General features: G+C 42.3%; 2 protein-coding genes across 2 annotated transcripts; one reads left to right on the top strand and one right to left on the bottom strand.

The window, feature by feature from the left end:
- Window positions 1–2,785: 2,785 nt before the first annotated feature.
- slc23a4 (solute carrier family 23 member 4) lies at window positions 2,786–11,571 on the top strand (the record flags this gene model as incomplete). The annotated part of the gene is made up of 12 exons (XM_084477845.1): window positions 2,786–2,833; window positions 3,613–3,720; window positions 4,454–4,611; window positions 7,485–7,644; window positions 7,973–8,154; window positions 8,774–8,894; window positions 9,165–9,321; window positions 9,695–9,948; window positions 10,363–10,527; window positions 10,635–10,743; window positions 10,891–10,986; window positions 11,303–11,571. The coding sequence occupies 12 exons, from the start codon at window positions 2,786–2,788 to the stop codon at window positions 11,569–11,571; spliced, it is 1,827 nt and encodes a 608-aa protein (XP_084333971.1).
- Window positions 11,572–12,140: 569 nt separating this feature from the next.
- On the bottom strand, window positions 12,141–12,893 carry LOC311357818 (protein FAM180A; the record flags this gene model as incomplete). Its single annotated transcript, XM_084477846.1, has 2 exons — window positions 12,141–12,473; window positions 12,840–12,893. 2 exons carry the CDS (start codon window positions 12,891–12,893, stop codon window positions 12,141–12,143), a joined length of 387 nt encoding a protein of 128 aa, XP_084333972.1.
- Between the last annotated feature and the right edge of the window lie 7,583 nt (window positions 12,894–20,476).

Genomic DNA, 20,476 nt, shown 5'->3' on the forward strand with positions numbered 1-20,476 from the left:
CGGTACCCCAGCCTCCGGTTTGGACAGATCTTCACAGGCGGAGGCTGCGGGATACTCACCCGCCCCTGATCATTCAACAGACCTGCTGCAGTAAAACAACAAGGTCTCCTATCGGGTTATTGCTTGTTAACACCAAGCACAAAAACACAGGCTAAGATGCGAAGCCATGAAGACAAAATCAGGTCATTGTTTTCCTCATGTGGGTGTCAGCAAACACTTCAATATCATTTCTGCTTATTCATGGAAACACAACGACGCCACCTCGCGATTGTCTAAGAAATGGTCTGGACCCTCCGTCCTGCACGATGACGCGGGACGACGTAGGGCCACATGGCTTCAGATAGACGTCGATCATAACCAAATTCGATTATTTGGATGAAAGTGAAATAGTTACTTAAAAGGCTTTCCATGGAAGTTTTTTTTATTCATGACAACAGCATAAACAATAACATTGTTGGTCGGCTAAATACTTAACAGCCTATCTAGATGTCCAAGTACACAAAGCATATTTAATAACAATTATGATAACAATAATGTAGCGAGTTTATTTGCGCTGGTAATTTGAAAAGGCGTGTGTTATTCTTATGTCTTTATAGTTAAGGTTGTAGTTGCGGTCTGTCACCACACGGGGACGCGGGCGCCTATGTTTCTTGGATGCGAGACGATCACCGACAAAAAAGTTGCAGATGACATCAAATGACATCAAGGGTAAATATATATAGACAGTGGTCATGAAAAGTTTAGTTATTAAACATTAACGAAAACGATTTCAGGCTGCTTATGTTGTGGCAATCTGTCAAATGTGTCAAATTTGTCAAATGTCAATGTCAAATTTAATTATCAATTAAATTCTCAATTAATTCTCAATTAATTTAATTATCAATTAAATTTGACATGGTGACATTTGACAAATTTGAAACCATGATAATAATTTTACGGTAATAATTTTACGAATTTTACCGTGGTTTATCGTAAAACCAGTAACCGTTTTGGGCTGTTGTAACAAAGGAATTTCCCCTCCGGGTGATTATTCTACTGTGCTATTGAGATGTGTGATTGTTAAATAAACCACCACATTAGAGCTATGACGTTCTAGGTCTACTTTCACTTTCAGTTTTGCTGTTGGGACGTTTCTGGCGAGCGGTCATTTTTGTTAATGCACGTTCCCTTCTGACTTACTAAAATGTTGGCATGCTGGTTTTCCTAGCAAATTACCTGAATGTCTAGTTTCGTAAGGACTGGAACATGTTAGTTCATTTAAAAGTGTAAAATAAATGGGATGTAGGCTACATATTTTATGAGGTGGTGAGAAATTGTACATTATAGCCTACTCAGAAAATGTGATTATCGATGTAGCCTAATTTATTCCTGCTCTGTGTAGTAGGCCTACTTTATAAGTCAATAAAGTACACATGACGCACTCCCCACGACAGCTGACATCGTGAGTGTATTGCCTTACTGCTTCAGCCCTACTTTTTCAAGTTCATAATGAGGGTGTTGATATTTTTAAGAATTTGGTAATATTTGTGGATTAGTGTACATTACCTGCCCTGTTAACATATTTACATTAAGAGTGTTTTGCTGATTTTTTTATTGCTTTGAATTCATCCATTTTTATTATGTTTTTGAACATGTATGGTAATGAAGAGCAATCACACTAATGTTTATTGATATAATTAGAGTGATGGAAAGGTAACAATTAAGATATGATGATATGATTTGAATCAGTTAAATTAGTAAACGACTTGACTAATGTAATGTTAATGACTTTCAGATCAAATATTATGACACAGGCGGGGACATTAGATAATGATTGCCAACCGACAGTTCAATGGGTCAATGAATTAGCAACAGCATGACGATAGTGTGTTGTTTAAGGATATCCATGCAGTAAATGGAATTAAATTATTGTGCGCCCTGCACCCATTAATATACACAATGATACATATTATGTATCAAAATTCTAAACAATTGTATTGTCCACTTTTTGCTTGCAAAAGGCAGAAGTGTCTCTTTGACTTGCATGTGCAGAAATATGTAGAAAGTAAACTGTGGATGCAACTCGCTCTCTAGATGGCTCTACTCAAAACCCCAGCAAACTTGTTGTCACCTAGAAACACTAAATATATAACAAATTATGGCAGCTCAGCTGCCACACATGTGCCACAGGAGTGAAATCATTTATATTTAAATTTGTAAATGAGTGAAGTCCACAATCAGGTTTACGTATCAGTGGTTTGTATAAATGTGTTTTCTACTCAAAATTAAGTAACTTATATCACTTATTAAAACACAAGTTAACCGTTAAAGGTATCTGGAAAACTATGAGCCATATAATGAAAGTTGTGATAAGACAAAATAAAGTGTGTGTGTGTGTATGTGTGTGTGGGGGGGGACTTTGATAGAGGTAAAGCAAAAAACGTGACCCATACCTTACAAGATACTCTATAGTGACGGGGCTGGTCAGCTGCTGTCTGGGGTAATTGGCTTCACATGAGTTGGCTCTGATAGGGAAAGGGGGAGTATCTTTCAGTTAGCAGCCACAGTCTCATGTCTGAACTTTTTCTTCTCAAACCCTTTCCCTCCCTCCTTCCTTCCTCCCTTACCTTTAATACACACACAGTCCCTCTGTTTGTCTGTCACACGCTGTCTATCTGTCTTCTTCCCTCTCTGCTATCTGCTTTCACTCAGTCGGTGTCTCTGTAGCGACTTTTTGGCCATTTTTTGGATGACAGCCCTGCTTTTGTGTTCAACTAAACCTTTCACCCGATAGATTCAGACTGACATGGCTCCTGAGAGGGAAGGCAACCGTCCCGAAAACTACAACTTTGCGGTGAGTGTGAAAATACTATTTATCTCTTTTTTTTTCACCTTTAGTTAGACAAAAACACTAAAGTCACACAGATGCATGCTAATGATTAAAAAAACAAAACGTATTGCTAATCCTTGCATGAATGTATTAAACACCCCTATATAAACCGTTCCACCACACAACAAAGGTGTAGTGTGTCAAATTTTGTGGAATCTAGCAACGTACTTAGCAGAAACTGAATATAATATTCAGTATAGTATAATTAATTAGTGTATAATCCTATGAGCATAAGAATAAGAATTGTTGTTCATTACGTTAGAATGAGATTTATATACATAGGGAGCAGGTCCACTAACTTACCTGTAAGCTGTGACCTATGGCTTTACAGACTAAATAATGAAATACAACATAGAAATCTATAAAGGAACCTCATCACTTGAATCTAGGCCACTCGATGCTACTGGAACCTTTCAGGCCAATACAGGCCACTGTAGCTTCCAGAGGTGAAGGGGGGTTGCCATCTGCAACATCACAGCAAGATGCCACTAAATCCTACACACTGCACCTTTAAGCTCTGGATAAAGTAACACACACACACACACACACACACACACACACACAAACACACACACACACACACACACACACACACACAAACACACACACACACACACACACACACACACACACACACACACACACACATATGTACAAACATTACGGCTGCAACTAAATCAATATCCATTGATACTATACACTGGCTACTGTAGCTTGATGGCTGCTTCTGTGATCTCTCCCAGTCAGAGGATGTGCACTCTGAATTTTCGACGGAGGAAGACAGGGACAAGTTAGCCTACTGTGTCACAGATGTGCCTCCCTGGTATCTGTGTATCATCCTCGGCATTCAGGTAAGAACCTTCCTGGGGTGTCCTAGGATTGCCTCACCATCCAAGCAGGATCACGTTAATCTCATGGTTCCCATATGGCAGTAGAGTAACAGTAGAAGTGACACATTGAATGAGGGTCTTCGTGATGGGCCTGGTGTCTGGACACATGTAAAGGGGGGCAAGCCAGAGCAAAGTTGGACCGTCACATGCGGAACAGTGATCTATAACCTTATTTGAGTTGGCTCCATGTGTATGCAAGTCCCATGGATGCAATTAGCATAGGGCTAATGCAGATGTGTGACTGAGGTTTTTTTCTCATGTAACTGGCTGACATTAGTCTACATGCAGGAATGGAGCCCTTGTTCTTATCTTACATTATATTGTCTATCTATTCTTTTTTTTAAGCAAACAATACCGCAGTAAATCTTTTTCAAATAAAATTTGTATTCAATCCACCAATTCCCCACCTGTTTGATAAACAGTTTAGCAACAAACGAAAATCGCCCAGCTTTGTTTCTTTTGACCTATGGTGTTATTTAAGTCCTTATGTGTTAATTGATCAGGGTTAGTGGGCTGTCAATGGTCCTGTGAAGCCCTATTAGTGTGGGCTTTAGTGTGGGGTGACTGTGATGATAACTATACAAATAAAATGGGCCTGACTCAATCGCTTCTGTAGGTCAGTGCACATCTTTAATAACTGTTTTCTCTCATTGTCTCTCTGTCTCCGTCTCTCTTTCTTTCTCTCTCTCTGCAGCACTGCTTGACTGCCTTTGGGGGGATCATCGCGATCCCCCTGATCCTGTCCCAGGGGCTGTGCCTGCAACACGACAGCCTGACCCAGAGTCACCTCATCAGCACCATCTTCCTGGTCTCAGGGGTCTGCACGCTGCTCCAGGTCACCTTCGGGGTCAGGTGAGGGTCAAATACACACGCTGTTTATATAATATAATACTGTATATAGGCTATCTGGGGATGCCTTTGGATGAAAAGTAGTACTTTCAGGTAACATGATTCTTATAGGAAATGTTCACATTGTTGCCAGTAACAACAAAGGGAACAAAGGTGAGGGGAAGTGACCATCATGGAGAGTTTAGAACTGGCCTGTATATCATTTTATATTATTATAAGGTATCATTTTCCCACTTATCACCAGTGAATCATTTAAGCATGATGATGTAGACGACAGGACATATTGTCTTATGTTGTCTTAATTATTTAAGCGGTTTCGTTCATAAATCTGGAGCATGACACCGTGTGATCTCACAGCGTCCCCTCATTTGTCTTGGCTGTTGTAATTAACTTGCAAGGGTCAAACATAGCCCAGAACCAAAAAAACATTGTGTTTTCAGTCTTATATCACAATGGTCTGTACAAATCATGTTTACGAAACAATCCACTCTAATCTTATCCAAAACAATATCATAAAAAACAATAATAAACACTACTGTTCTTCCTATAAACCTATTAGCTAGATAAGCAATGCACAGCAGCCAGGGCAGCACTACGCACCATGACCAAGCACAAATCAATGAGGAGGAGACTCGTAAACACATATCTCATTTATGCACTCTGAAAGGTAGCATGTGTATCCCTGGGAAACTAAACCCCACTGGATTCTGGTTTGGAGTGAAAGACCATCATCCTATGTTGTAGCATGAAACAAACAGGTTTCCTGCACTTCTTTAACTTGGCTCAATATTTGTGTCACAGAAGGCTTACAGAGAAGGAATTTAAATCGTATTATGTGGAGAATAGAGCTCTCACTAAACCCACATTCTGTTGGCTTAGCATCACCAATGGTTTCAACAACCTAATGGTCAGCAGGCAGGGAAAACAATAGGTGTGTTCAAAGTCACACTCTTTTAGAGAAACCTGAACTACAACCAACATCTTTCCCAATTACCCTAATTAATTTAGACTTACCGCAGAGAAGTGTATTGGGATCTATGGGAACAATTAACGCTAATCGCTAATGATGTCCCCAAAGAGAATGAAATGGAAATCTTTGACATTGCCATTTTAATGGGTCACTATTTTACCACTAGGGGTAAGGGTGATTAGTCATTACAAGCTGTTTCAAAATCGGATTGCCCTGTGACTTGGTGACATCCCAACTTGGAGTTTCCCCCTAGATGTATGATGGATAGATAAGCGTTGCTACAGTCCACTAGGTATACATGCAGGTGGACACTCCAAACTATGACACATTTTAATAGTAGAGTATATTATGTTTATTGAGTGTTGTAATGTGTTTCAACAGTTGTCCGCTGTAATGTGTGGAGAAGGCAATGATGTGGTACACCAGGGTTCATTTTAAACGGACCTTCAGCACATGATTAGAGTCATGATCTGGTTCTTTCCTCATGGGATTCAAATTAACGCTAAATTGGCTGTCTGCAATACATCTAGAAGGAAGGCAGAGTACAGGAGACAGGGATATGAAAATATTTGACAAGAGGGAGAGGCCAGGTCTGCCAGCTTACAGTGACCAGGGCCGGCGCTAGACTCAATTTTAAGTAGGACTTTCTTTGGAGGCCCCCCTTGATTTGTCTGGAGCCGGAAATATGAAATAAAAAGCAAGAAGGAGATAGGAGAGATATATAGAGAGAGACTAGCCAAGGGAGAGAGAAGCTTCTCAAAGAGTCTGTTGTTTCACAGGCCTTGTGGTTGAGACTTGGTTTTAAGGCCATTACATATATTTCCAGATTGAAGCGCCATTTTTAGTTTAATCCATTATTATGACCGTATTGAGGCTGTGAAGGAGCAGAGACAGACAGCAACACCTTCTTTGTCAACTCCTAGAATCCTGGAACTTCTTTACCCTTACAACCAATTCAGTGTTTTTTTGAACAGATATTATTATTAACTATAATGTACAACATACTACATTGCTATATAACTAATATAAACTCTAATTTTTATTTTTCCAACCAGATATAAGTACAATCATTAAATGCATAACTTTTTTTATAGAATGAAATTGCTGTGCAAAATGAAACCGTATTTAACATCAAAATTCAATTGACAACTACGAAACATTCTGTCAATTGGTCTTTGTGCAAACCACCACCAGGGGGCAGCATAACTCCTTAAAATCAAACTTAAATCCACTTTGACTGTGCTTAGACAATACATTATTAAAATACACAATTATTATAAGTATGTGTGAGAGTGAACAGTTGTAAACAAATACCAGTATATATAAAATAAAGCAAATTAAATTGAAGGTTTATTTATATGTACTAAAGATGCTGTGCATGAAACTGTATTGAATCTACAGTGCATCATTTAGCGGTTAAAGTGATGGTTGGGAGTCTGTTAGGAGAGTCTATTGAAGGCATGTTAGCATTCTTAATGTTGTTGTTTATAGGAATTAAATTAGATTTTGGTAATTGAAAATGTTGTTAAAATATCTATTGTTTATTTATTGTTTCAATGCATTTAAATTTTTGAAAAAATCATTCTTACATTCATATATTCTTAATGTTGTTGTTTATAGGAATTAAATTAGATTTTGGTAATTGAAAATGTTGTTAAAATATCTATTGTTTATTTATTGTTTCAATGCATTTTAATTTTTGAAAAAATCATTCTTACATTCATATATCAAGGTCTCAATTCATTAAAGTGTTAAGCGTTGAGGTATTCCTCTTTGGTTCTCAAGTTAGTTCTTCCTTCCCTCCCTCCTTGCTTCGTTACTCCCTCCTGGCTTCCTCTTGGCCCTCCCTTCCTCCATCCTTCCTTCCTCCACCTTGGTGACCTCTGTCCTATGGCCTTCCATTCAGGTTGCCTATTCTTCAAGGCGGTACCTTCACACTGCTGGCTCCGTCCATGGCCATGCTGTCTATGCCCGATTGGACGTGTCCGGCCTGGACACACAACGCCAGCCTGGTCAACACCTCCTCTCCAGTGTTCATTGAAGTGTGGCAGAGCCGGATGAGAGCAGTAAGTGAGGTTTAGGACCAGGCTCGACCTCAAGAAGCAGAAATACTTTTGCAGATAAAACAATTGTTCAAATTGTTCTGTAGAGTCACTATCTATCGCTGAATGAAGTAACGCCATGGTGATTTAGCCTACGGCCCACTGATGAAAGCACTTGCATTTGCAGTATTATGAATCTTATGAACTGGGTGTCATGGGCAACAGCGTTGAGCCTATGTGAACAATTACCGCTTATCGCCAAAGGTGTTGCCAAAGGGAACAGAACGGACATCTTTGAGATTGGGTTAGAGAGTCTTAATCTTGTCCTCCGATGTGAAAATGTTTGACTCAGCTGCAGGGCTCCATCATGGTGGGTTCCCTCTTCCAAGTGCTGGTGGGCTTCTCAGGCCTTATCGGCTTCTTCATGCGCTTCATCGGTCCGCTGACCATCGCGCCCACCATCTCTCTCATCGGCCTGTCGCTGTTTGAGTCGGCTGGTGCCAACGCCGGCAACCACTGGGGTATCTCATCCATGTGGGTAAACCTGCCTGATTTCATGGTTTGGGAAACAATTCATGCAGTACAGCTGAGAGACTTCCTCTCATGTACAGCTCTTCTCTGCATAATGAAGTACTAAGCAAAAGTAGAGTCATTAGTAAATGAAATACTGCTTAATATTTAAAATGAATTCATTACATTAATTGAACATTCATGTCCTATCCACCAGTCAATCCATCCAGGGAATTTTACTAACTCTTTATTCTCCTCCACGTCAACTGTCTCGACATAGGCTGCTTATCGTCAAATAAAGCAGCTGACTGCCCAGAGATTTACGACACTGATTGTCACAGTGCTTTGTTCTGTTTGAGCATAGCTGCAAAAAAAGATATACTTTAAATGGAAGATTAAAGTATACCTAGTGCAGGTTTAATGTACCACAAATCAGTTAATCATTGATTTATCTTCACGGAAAAAACTAAGAAACAAACAACAAGGGTTTTCTTTTCTTTGTGTAAAATAACATTGTTTTTTCAACAATAGCATTGTTTTCCTTATTGCTGTGTGTCTTAACCCAAGTCTCTCTCTCTCTCTCTCTCTCTCTCTCTCTCTCTCTCTCTCTCTCTCTCTCTCTCTCTCTCTCTCATCCACACAGGACCACGGTGTTGATCATCGTGTTCTCCCAGTACCTCCGCAGGGTCCCGGTGCCTTTCCCGGCATACAGCCAGCAGAGGAAACTGCACACCAGCCGCATCTACGTCTTCCAGATCCTCCCTGTAAGTCATGCTCGTGCTAAATCATAGTGTAAACAATGTTTTGTACACATTTCTACAGCATACATAAGCTTTAACAAAGAAACTTCAAGATCACATTATATAACCTCATAATATGCACTGAGGCTTTCCAAATGTTAATGAAAAAATACACAAAATATCTGCACGATAACATATATGATTTGATGATTTTTAATCCTTCTAATGGCTACACCATTTATTGATACTTTGCTACAACAGATTAAAATAATGGAAATATTATTTGCCCAACAGGTTCTGTTGGGCATCACGGTGTCGTGGCTCATCTGCTATATCCTGACAGTCAGCGATGTGCTGCCCTCGGACCCCAACACCTACGGCCACCTGGCTCGCACCGACATCAAAGGAGATGTCATAGGCCAGGCTTCCTGGATCATGTTCCCCTACCCGGGTAGGAACCCCTTTGAGACCCTCCTCCAGCATTACTACAACCCCAACCCACCAATCGGTGGCTTCCAGTCCCAGCTGGGACTAAATGGAAGGAGTCGATCGAAATCGAAATAGTTCATCCAGTGCTGTACAGTGAATTGTAATTCTGTGTCAGGGGACATTATTATTATTATTATTATTATTATTATCTTGTCTTCATGAGCAAAACAACCTGAGTCTTAATCATTTATATTAATAAGTTACACGCTGGAGGCTACAAGTTTATTTGATGTCATGTATTTTTGTAGGAATATAAGTTTAAGTAAATATATTTTTGTTCATGCTAATAACAACATAACCGTGTATCTTGTGACCTCTGCGTGGACCAACCACAGGCCAGTGGGGGATCCCCACGGTGAGCCTAGCAGGGGTGTTTGGCATCCTGGCCGGGGTCATCTCCTCCATGATAGAGTCGGTGGGGGACTACCACGCCTGTGCCAGACTCTCCGGGGCCCCCCCCCCGCCCAGACATGCCATCAACAGGGGCATCGGCATGGAGGGCCTGGGCTGCCTGCTGGCCGGGGCCTGGGGCACCGGCAATGGCACCACCTCCTACAGCGAGAACGTGGGGGCCCTGGGTATAACGAAGGTGAACAGACCTCCTTATTGCCCTTTTATAAGGAGGTTTTGATACGTCTTCAATTGAAAATCTCATTTAGCTTGTGTATGATTTTGTCAATGTTCTCAAATTAATCTGTGGACTTATATATCAAAATCCCAACAGAAGCTCTTATTCACTTAAGAGCTCTATTTCATAGAAGCAAACACGTCCCGCGGAACGGATCGTAATGCATTCACTTGAGAAAATACCTTTCTGCTGTTCTGAATCAACAAGTTTATTATCTCAGTGTTCTGAGATAATAAACGTGTTGATTCAGAAAAACAGCCAAATGTATTTTCTCAAGTGAATGGGCAGGGGCCCTGTTAAGTCCAGCACTTTAGTAAAGTGCTGGTGCGATTGGCTTAACAATTTTTAAGCAAGCCTTTTCCAATGTGTTTGCAGGTGGGCAGCCGCATGGTGATCGTGGCGAGTGGCGTCCTGATGGTGGCCATGGGAGTGTTTGGTAAAATTGGGGCTATCTTCACCACCATCCCGACGCCCGTGGTGGGAGGGATGTTCATGGTCATGTTTGGAGTGATTTCCGCAGCTGGGGTTTCTAATCTTCAGGTAAATGGTGTGCAACGCAATACAAAGATGAATCACACCGTGTGGACATTGGAATGAGGTTGTTCAAAGTAATCCTGAAATGTGACTCTTCTTCTGTTTCTATTCAGTACACAGACATGAATTCTTCCAGAAACATCTTCATCTTTGGCTTCTCCATTTTCTCCGGCCTGGTCATTCCCAACTGGATCATGAAGAACCCCAACTCCATAGCGACGGGTGCGTTAGCTTCACATGCTCTCAGCAACACTGAAGTTCTGTTTTGGTTTTTGCACACTTATCACTGGTAAAACCCTATGATGAGGGTATTGGTAGTGGTGGTAATAGTGGGTGTTAATGATGTCTCTCGTGTGTTCCCATGTGCAGGTGTGGTGGAGCTGGACCAGGTGCTGCAGGTGCTGCTGACCACCAGTATGTTTGTAGGAGGCTTCTTTGGGTTCCTTCTGGACAACACCATCCCCGGTAACTTTTTATACGCCTTATTTTGCCTTAATCGCAAATTTATTCTCAAATGTGGTAGAGGCCTTGATATTCATTTTACAATCACAGACCTTTGTTTAAACCTATCACTCCTTAAGCAAGTACAACACACAGCCGTTCAGTCTCAGAGACAGGAGGGTTTCATGAGGTGTACAAAATGACTGTTTACACCAGACAGCAATCAGCATTGCTGTTTACTGTGTTCAAATCCAAACCGGTTCAATCCCATAAAGTCTCAGCTCTACAGTTAGCTACCCCAACAACAACAACAACAACAACAACACGTGTTGTCCCTCAGGGTCCAAGGTGGAGCGGGGCATCGTGGCCTGGAACCAGACCCACCAGGAGTCTGGCGGCGCCCTGGAGAGCGAGGAGGTGTACGACCTCCCGTTCGGCATCAGCTCCTTCTTCCAGAAGTCGTCGTGGACGCGCTACATCCCCTTCTGCCCTCCCCGGAGGCCGGGCCTCTTGGACGGCTACGACGCCAACGCTAACTCCATGGACATCAAGCATCTCCCCAAAGACCAGGCCTCCTCTCACGTCATCATGGCGGCGGCCTCCATATAGGGGTCACTGTCGCACGCTGACTCGTGCGACAGTGTGCGTGACAGGACTTGACAAAAGGTCAATTGCAGGCTTTTTTTTACGGTCGGTGTTACCAAAGGACGGCGGAGACACTGGAGGATAATGTGAATACAAATGATTGTACATTTTAAATGGACATTTCTTATTCATAGTTTTATGATTGCGTGTAGTGTAATGTTGAGGTATGTGTCATGTTGCATTATAGTCTGCCTTTGACAAGCCTTTCTTTCCACCTTTTGCCAGAAAGATACATTTTATTCATTATTATTCGTTACTGCTCATTAATATTGTATAAAGCACACTCATTTGTGTTCATTGAGTTTTTGTGTTCTTACGAGTTTGCTTCTTCCACTTTTATGGAGAAGGTAAAGAGGCTGGAACAGTTTCCTTTGTTTTTATTTAAAAATCATAATTTTCTTCAAATTGCACACACTGGAGTTGTCGTTTCTCTTCATCCAGACTAAGATGATGATGTAAGATAATGTATTAGCCTACAAAGAATGTTTTCCCAAGACCTTCAACACCATAACATGTAGGCCTATTTTTACACATCAGCGCGCCTCTTTCAGATCCTCCTTTATGGCTTTGAACAGGCTGACAAAGGACTCGGCCCAGGCGTCTCTCTGGTGGTCCGTGGGGGATTCGATCACATGTTGGGCCGTGTACACCATGGTCAAAAGCGTACGCTCGAAATCTCCCTGCCCCAGGGGCCCGACACGGCCTGGGAGCTTGGAGGTCAGCCTGCGTATGTCCGTCAGCTCCCTGGGGAGCGCGTCACCACAGAGGACCTCCAGCTCCTGTGTCTTCCGCAGAGAGGCCAGCTCTGCGTCTCTCAGCCACAGCCCCCTGCCGTGGTCGTCAAAGTGTAGGCCGGACAGCAGGATCTGAAATAAGGGATTAGGAAACGAAAATATGACAGGTTGACCCGTGTTTGCTCTTTAGAGGTGCTGTGGGAATGATGAGTTATAATTTGAGTGTCATTTGTTCAAAATGCTCTAGGCATCCGTCAGCTATTAGTGTGGGAAATGTGCCGTAAGAATATCTTGTGGTTGACTGTACAATGAGACCGGTTCAATTATAGACCGCTGCTGGCTCATCTCTGACTGATCAGGCCATCTCTTCCCTGAAAAACCTTTTCTCTCTTCTGCTATTTCTCTCTCTTTACAAATCTCAAGTGTGACCTACAGCAGCTTTAAGTCTCATAGTCACTTTTTAAAAACAAGAATGAGTACGATAAGGAAACCTCTCACCTCGTACAGTAGATCCACATCGTCTAAGGACTTGTGGAAAATAGGGTTTCGCATTGTTGACAATCCTCTCTTCATTCTCACCGGAAACAGGGCTGATAGGAAATGAATGTGGAAAGATAAAGACGGGTACAAGATAAAGATAAAAAGAAAACTTTTGCAATTTATTTTATATAATTATTATTGTAATGGAATTACTATATTTCTGTGTTATTGTATGTGTTGTAAGCATTTATGAATTGTTAGGATTTGTTATATAGATTCAAGTTGAGCACACACAGGTAAAGACTATCCACAAACACTAAGCTCAGACCCATTCCTGCTGCTGTAACTATTGGTTCCCAGCGCCCAGGCCAGACACCTGTTTCAGTTAAAACATTGCAGTCTGTGACCTGCCCACAGTGAGTCAAGACAGGGCTTTACTTCTGATGTTAAAAGTTATGGGGTAGGGGGGGGTCAGTGGGGCTTCAGTGGCCTCTTGCTGAACTAGGTCAGGGCGTGAGGGCCTTCGTCTTTACATTCTGTATCACAGGATCAGTCCGGCTGCACAGCACGGTGGACGTTAAACAATACGTTACCACAGGTTATAGTGTTAAGGTTATCACAGATGAAGACAAGCCAACAAGAATAATCCTGATCACTACGGTTATTGTAAAGAGATAGAGTAGATGCCACTTATTGGCTTTGGAATATAGACTAGAGAGAAGGTCATAACAAAAACAAAGACAAGGAGATTAAATGTTATAGTAAGAATCTGATATTGGTCCCTTCGAGAAATCCTGGTACCCGTACGCCTGGGTACCAGGTTATCTGGAAATATGACTAACGGGAGGATCATGTAGGAATGAGCAGCGCACATGAAAGAAAGATAGATGGATGGAAGGGATGGAGGTGAGCTTCGCCGCCAGTTCACAGGCTATTGTTTCCACTTAATGTCCGACAACTTCAGTATACGATCGCCTTCATCTCCCCACATGGCAGGATCGGTTGCCAGCTGGTTTTACTAATGTATGTCAAATGTGGAGTATTTATGGCGGTTGTATGTGCTTTGAAGGTTTGATGTCACAAAGCAGCACTGCCTAGCTTGAAAGGCAGCCATATGGCAAAACGATGGACAACAGAACACAGACAGGCAAGAAGACACACACACACACACACACACACACACACACACACACACACACACACACACACACACACACACACACACACTCACACACACACACACACACACCAGTAGATAGATTTATTTAGACCATCTATATACTAATAATAGTCATGCACCACACCACACTACACTCTCTACACTATACTACACTGCACTACCATAGTGCACTACCCTAGAATAAACGACCATACTCAACACTACACCAGAGTTTGGTAAAATACACACCTCTTCACTACACTGAACTGCACTGCCCTGCACGGCACTAGTCGAATAATTGGTGTTCCATTACGCAAGCTTTTCTTTAGGTCAGGGGTTGGAACCTTTTCAGTGGGCAGAGCCATAGCATTTAAACTCATATAAGTTGATCTCAGAAGAGCCAAAGAAGAGTTCACGCTATTATGCAACCTTTTATGGGGAAATATAAATAAATTGACAAATATAAAAATGACAATTTAGGCTGGAAAGAACAATACTTCATATAGTCATATTCCTTTTCTGGCAATTCATTACCTACTATCCTAGCTTTGTGACTTTTGTATCCTACAAAGACAGTTATACAATATGTGTTATTCTGTGTAAAATCTTTGATCCATCATTATTCTCATGTTCTCTTCAGACTTACCTTTGTTGCGTTGCTTAGTGGCCACCATGTCGGCAAAGCAGTGAAACAGACCAAGAAAAACCAATGTCCATGATTGCATTGTGGAACAGTATTCATGCAGTAGCTCACAGGTACTAGAGGCTCCACAGAGGCATGACCACCTCACCAAAAAGCTGTTGCCCTCAATGACATCATTGGCAGATGGCACCCAGAAACAACCATGTGACGCTGTTGTTTACCACCTGACTCAATGATCTGATCCATCCCAGTCTGTCCTCTGAACCTACCTCTGTACTGTCTCTGACAAAATCATACACTTCACCCTTTTTCCTAGTCTCCTCCACCCTGCCTCCTTACCTCTCTCTCCACCCCCCCCCCCCCCCCCTCCTCCTCCCCGTGACATACAGACACACAGCCCCCGCAGAGTTTCCATCTGGCTCCGTTCAGTTCCCAGAGAATGGCTCCCAAACAGCACTGCTGTATTTCATCACGGCTTCATCATTATCCTAAACATACCATCATAAACATTGACATTAGCCCTTATCGTCATCATCATCAGCTTTCATTTTTTTACTTCACTTTTGTTGACATGGGAGGCCTCATCATATACACAAATGTGAAAACAGCAGTCCAATCAGAGCGTGTTCTTCTGTGGTTAATTTAGACAGCACTGGTAGGAGACAAAAGGACCTACAGCCTGTATATTGTGTGTGTTAGTTCAATAAAACTTTATGAATGCCAATCACAGCCAAACACTTTCCCCTGCATAAAACTCTAGGAAGGTGGAAAGTAATGAAATATTAGCAAAATCAGGCAGGATATTGGACATGGAAAAGTGACGCAGTTGGCATGGTCCAAATTTCATGAATAAAGTTTCAGCAGCACAGTACAAGTTGTTACTCACAAAGTAGGCCTGCTGATGTTGTTCGAGAAAAATACAAGGCTTGGCAAATGAACAATAAGTGAAATGGTTAGTCAGACGGCCTGTTGAGTTTATAGTTGTTTAATGAATACATTCATATTCATAACAAGGGCATAAAAACAGGGAGAATATCTACACTGGAGGCCGTGGTTAAAGGCATCAACACATGCAGAATACTCTTATGGTGATCTGAAATTCTCAACTTATGGAGAAAGCACCAATATGTTAGATATATGCATATATATATATATATATATATATATGAATAAAGTTTCATGAATAAAGTTTATATATCTATATTTATACAGGTATATGTATTACAAGCAGCAGGGTGAGATATACAGTATCTTTTCACACTTTACACTCACTATCCTTGACTACGCTATTCTGCAAACACTTCATGTATGACAGCCCTTCCTGCCCAGCAGATGATCTGCTCTGTCTACCCCTCTTGGGCGAGGCTCATTTTCTCCTGATTCTACACATGTTGCACACCTGCCATCCTTTTCTGGTCATCATCTCTGCCCTACTGAAACCCTGGTTCTTCACCCACTCTTCGCCGGATCGTTGTTTTGTTGTGGTAGATGAATAGTCTTGCCGTGAATTTTGTATGTCTAAATACAAGTTGTGTTCCATGTTTCCTCCTGTTCATAATCTCTGTGTTCTCCTTGGCCCAGGATCACCAACCCCGTACCTGCCTGCCAACCCACCCTGTGTGCTTCTCTACCTGCCTACCTGCCAGTAGTGCTGCCTGCCTGTCATCGGCCCCACCTATGCTTAGTTATCATCACACGCAGAATGCACCCAGGTCCCAGCATCAGGAAGACTAGCTGAAGTTTTACAACAGTTAGACTGTTAAAGAAAGGTCCCATGACATGCCACCAGGTGTGAGTGTGATTAGCCGTTACAAGCCGTTTTGAAAATTTGGCTCTTCTGACATCACAAGTGGGCATGTCCGCCTAGATGTGTGATGGATAGATGAGCAACATTTGCTACAGTTCACTGGGTAGGCTGGTAGACTGATCTATCAAGCGTACATCTAGGTGGACACGCCCACTTGTGATGCCAGAAGAGCAAGCATTTTCAAAACGGCTTGTAACGGCTAATCACACTCACACCTGGTGGCATGTCATGGGACCTTTAACAGCTTGGCATGGAACCGCCAGCCAGTCCTTATGGACCGTAGGTACCGTCACAGCGATAGTCTACCCTGACCCTTACCAAGGAATTATTGGAGCAAAACAACTGAGCACTTGTGACAGTGGAATTTGTAGTTGTAGTAGAGTCTCATGTTTATCAGTGAATCTGGAGTCACAGAGAAAAATGCTTTTGGATTTGCAAACTTATTTATTTGTTTTCTCTTCCAACAAACACGACACAACAGTTAGACAGGTTCATCATGCCAACACCTCACTTAGATACAAGGTAATGTCATATACTGAGATATATGATGGTAATAGAAATGTGGTGCAAAACTGAGAGTGTGCGGAACATGAGCCCAAAAACTGCATTTGAGGTTCATAGCTTCATATTCAAGCAGTCGCAGAAGTTGTTGAATTTTCAGATGTGCAATCTTTGTGAAAAGTTTTGCCTTGATTCATGTCATCGGATACGGGTGTTTTATGTGATTTGCAGAATATGTCCTGCAGCAACTGAAGCAAAAATGTTCCAATTAATCATTTGAGAAGGTGTAACTGTTTGTGTGAGAGAGACAAATTCTGATTCTAATTGATACACATGGGAGTATTTTCTACAACTACAACTTTCCCTTTCAATGGTGCTCAGTTTCTCCCATAATGCCTCATAGCCCTCCCCATTGTGTGTGTGTGTGTGTGTGTGTGTGTGTGTGTGTGTGTGTGTGAAAAGGGCACACACACACTCAAAACGAAAGGTTAGATGAGGGCAGAGTTATCCTGTGACTCCCAATTCAATCTGCAACACGGTGTGCAACGTCTTCATCATCAACTGCTTTTAAAGTGATAGGGGTGTGTCTATTTCCATCCTTGCTGGAATGGGCATTCCCTCATACGTTCTGTTCTTAAACAACTCTATCAACGTATACTGAAACCATTTGGTCTGTCAGTATCTGAGCTAACCCTATCACAGCTCTCAGCAAGGAAAATACTAAATGCAGCAAAATTAAGCATTCACGCATGTTGTTTTATGTCTTCATTCCTAGGCGTACACACATCTCAAAAGTTGTTTGCTTTTTTCTTATTGTTCTTTTTGAGTTTAGAAATAGAAAATAATGTGCCCCATGTGGCAATGGACAGCTACATGGTTGGAACTCATCTGGCTTTCCGCATGACTGGTGTCTTCTAGTGCCAACACGGCCCATAGGAGCCCACTCTGTTCTCTGCCGGAGCGCCAATGAACGGAAAGTCCAAGCTGCCCAAGACACAGTTAGTCATTATTTCTAACTACAGCCGCTGCCTGTATGCCCCATAAAAACACACACAGAAGCATCGAAACAAGGGCATTGTTCGCTTGGCTGGCAGCTTTGTTGGCGGGCAGCTTTGTTGGCGGGCATATCCTGAAGCAAACTAAGGGTTACATGAGGGGGAACTGAAAGGACTCTAGCCTACAGATGAAAGAAGATTTGGGTAGCGTGCAATGATGCGTAGCCCTGCACCCTTGGCCTTGTTTATTTATTTGAAGGATGAAGGCAGTTCCTGTGGCTAAACCTTGGACATGGCTTTCATGATGTTGTTGGCGAGAGGATTCAAAATGATTGACACTCAGAAGGATGAACTCATTCTTTTTTTCTTTCAAAGAGGCTGGAGGTAAGATGCAGGAGCATAAACAGAGAGAGAGTGAAGAGCAGAAAAATGTTAACATAAACAACCAAAATGGGGTCTGCCTCCCCTACCTCTCTCCACCTTACAGAAGTGTTGCATGATTTCAATCACCTGTGATTGACATGCAGATGGATTCCCTGAACCAATTAGGGAAGAGATGCCCTGATTCGTCAGTAATTAGCCGGGACAATATCATATATCTAAATTGTAGCACACAGGCAGGCCTATTCAACTAAATGGCTATGCCATCTCAAACCTATTAAACTCAAATAAACCCTACCCACAGCACCTTTACCTACAAAAGAAAATGACATAGATAGATAGATATTAATCCCTCTGGAAGGTTCCCTCAGGAAATGGCACTTCCAGCAGCAGCAAACATCATGTTAAAAATAGAAACACCATGTTACAAATAGAACCTGCAACCAGGCCACAGATCATGGAAGTCATTATGTGAAAATCTCATGAATATGAAATCTGAAAAAAGCAACAACAAAAAACACAAAGGCTATCATCAGACCTTTCATGGTCTGGGTTCACCATACGTAAAAACGGACACCAATAGCACCAGATGTGCTGAAAGACATGGAAGGAAGGATGCCTGATGCTGGAATGCAGATATAACAAGATATTCAAGAGAAGAACACCCTGGACACATGGGCGGTTACATTAGCAACAGATCCATGGCCCTTGGCTCTGACCTTGATCTCCAAGCTAAGCTGTCACATTCCAGGAAAGTGTCAAATGAGGAACAACCCTGGATATGACGTCACTTGACAGATAACGCTTGCAGTAGACACCATCAGACACTAGGTGGCAGTGTCTGACAGAATAACACACATCAGCGGCGCCTTCTCAGGTCATCTTCACCCTAAGAAGAGACAAACACACGCACGCACGCAAGCGTGCATACACACACACACACACACACACACACACACCCACACACACACACACACTCGTCACCATCTCATAATAACTACAACAGCACACATTGTGGTTGTAGTTGTTGTGTTGAAGTCGATCCAAACATCGAACCCTCAATCCATTTGACACCCATACATCTAGACATCCATTTATCTATCTATCCATCCATCATTCATCAATCAATTCTTCATCAATTCTTTCTACCCATCCATCTTATATCCATCATTCATCAATCCACTCTTTTTTCTATCCATCCTTCCACCATCCATCCCTCCATCCAGCCCTCCATCCATCCATTCATTAATTCATGAATTCATTCAAAATGCTACCTCCGAAGGCAGCCAGATGTCGGGGAGACTCTCCCCAGAGCAGATCTTGTGCTGGTTCATTCCAGTCTCACACCACACAGCATGACCACCAAAGCCCTGGTCCATCTGGTCTTCATAGACAGACTCCAACCACTGTAATTAGCTCCATGGAGAAGTCAACAACAGCAACCCCCCCCCCCCCCCCCCCCCCCCCCCCCGTCCTGTCTGCAGTAGAAACGTGACTTTCAGCAGCCAAATCTCCTCCAAAATAACACAGTGGGAATACTTGTTGGATTCTAACGTTGAAAACGGGCTCTTGTTTGCATTCAGGATCTAAGTTGCCACGAAATGCAAAATCTGGGGAGTTGACCGCAGCATTGAGCTCACAGATGCAGGCATGTTAACTTGGGTTTTCAGCATGTGGTGAACTGAGCAACCTGATGACCTGGCTGAAACGGGCTGGATATTTCCTCAGACAAAGAGAAATGTATGTCGAAAATATTTTGCATATAAATTAAAGTATAAGCTTCTATTGTCTGTCCAAATGAAAGATTCTGATTATGATTCGGATACCAAATCCTCAAAGGAGGACTGATAAGATCTGCTAGATGTATTTTCCCTCTCACATGGAAGACATTTGGACATCACCTCCCACATCACTACACATCTTGCTGCCTTATTGTGAATGAACATTTCAGAAGGTAAATGAAAGAGACGGCGGTGCAGCCTCATTTGTAGGTATTCTGTCCTAGGGAGTCCTCCGAGAGACAGACCCCATCTCAGGGTCTCAAGGCCTGGTCCCCACGCCTGTGTGTGTGTGTGTATATGTGTGTGTGTGTGTGTGTGCTTGTGCGTGTATGTGTGTGTATGTAAACTTTGTACCTTACATTCACTTAGTTAGAAATGGCATTTATCA

Source organism: Micromesistius poutassou (assembly GCF_964030765.1).
Source record: "Micromesistius poutassou genome assembly, chromosome: 13".
In the NCBI taxonomy this organism is placed as follows: domain Eukaryota; kingdom Metazoa; phylum Chordata; class Actinopteri; order Gadiformes; family Gadidae; genus Micromesistius; species Micromesistius poutassou.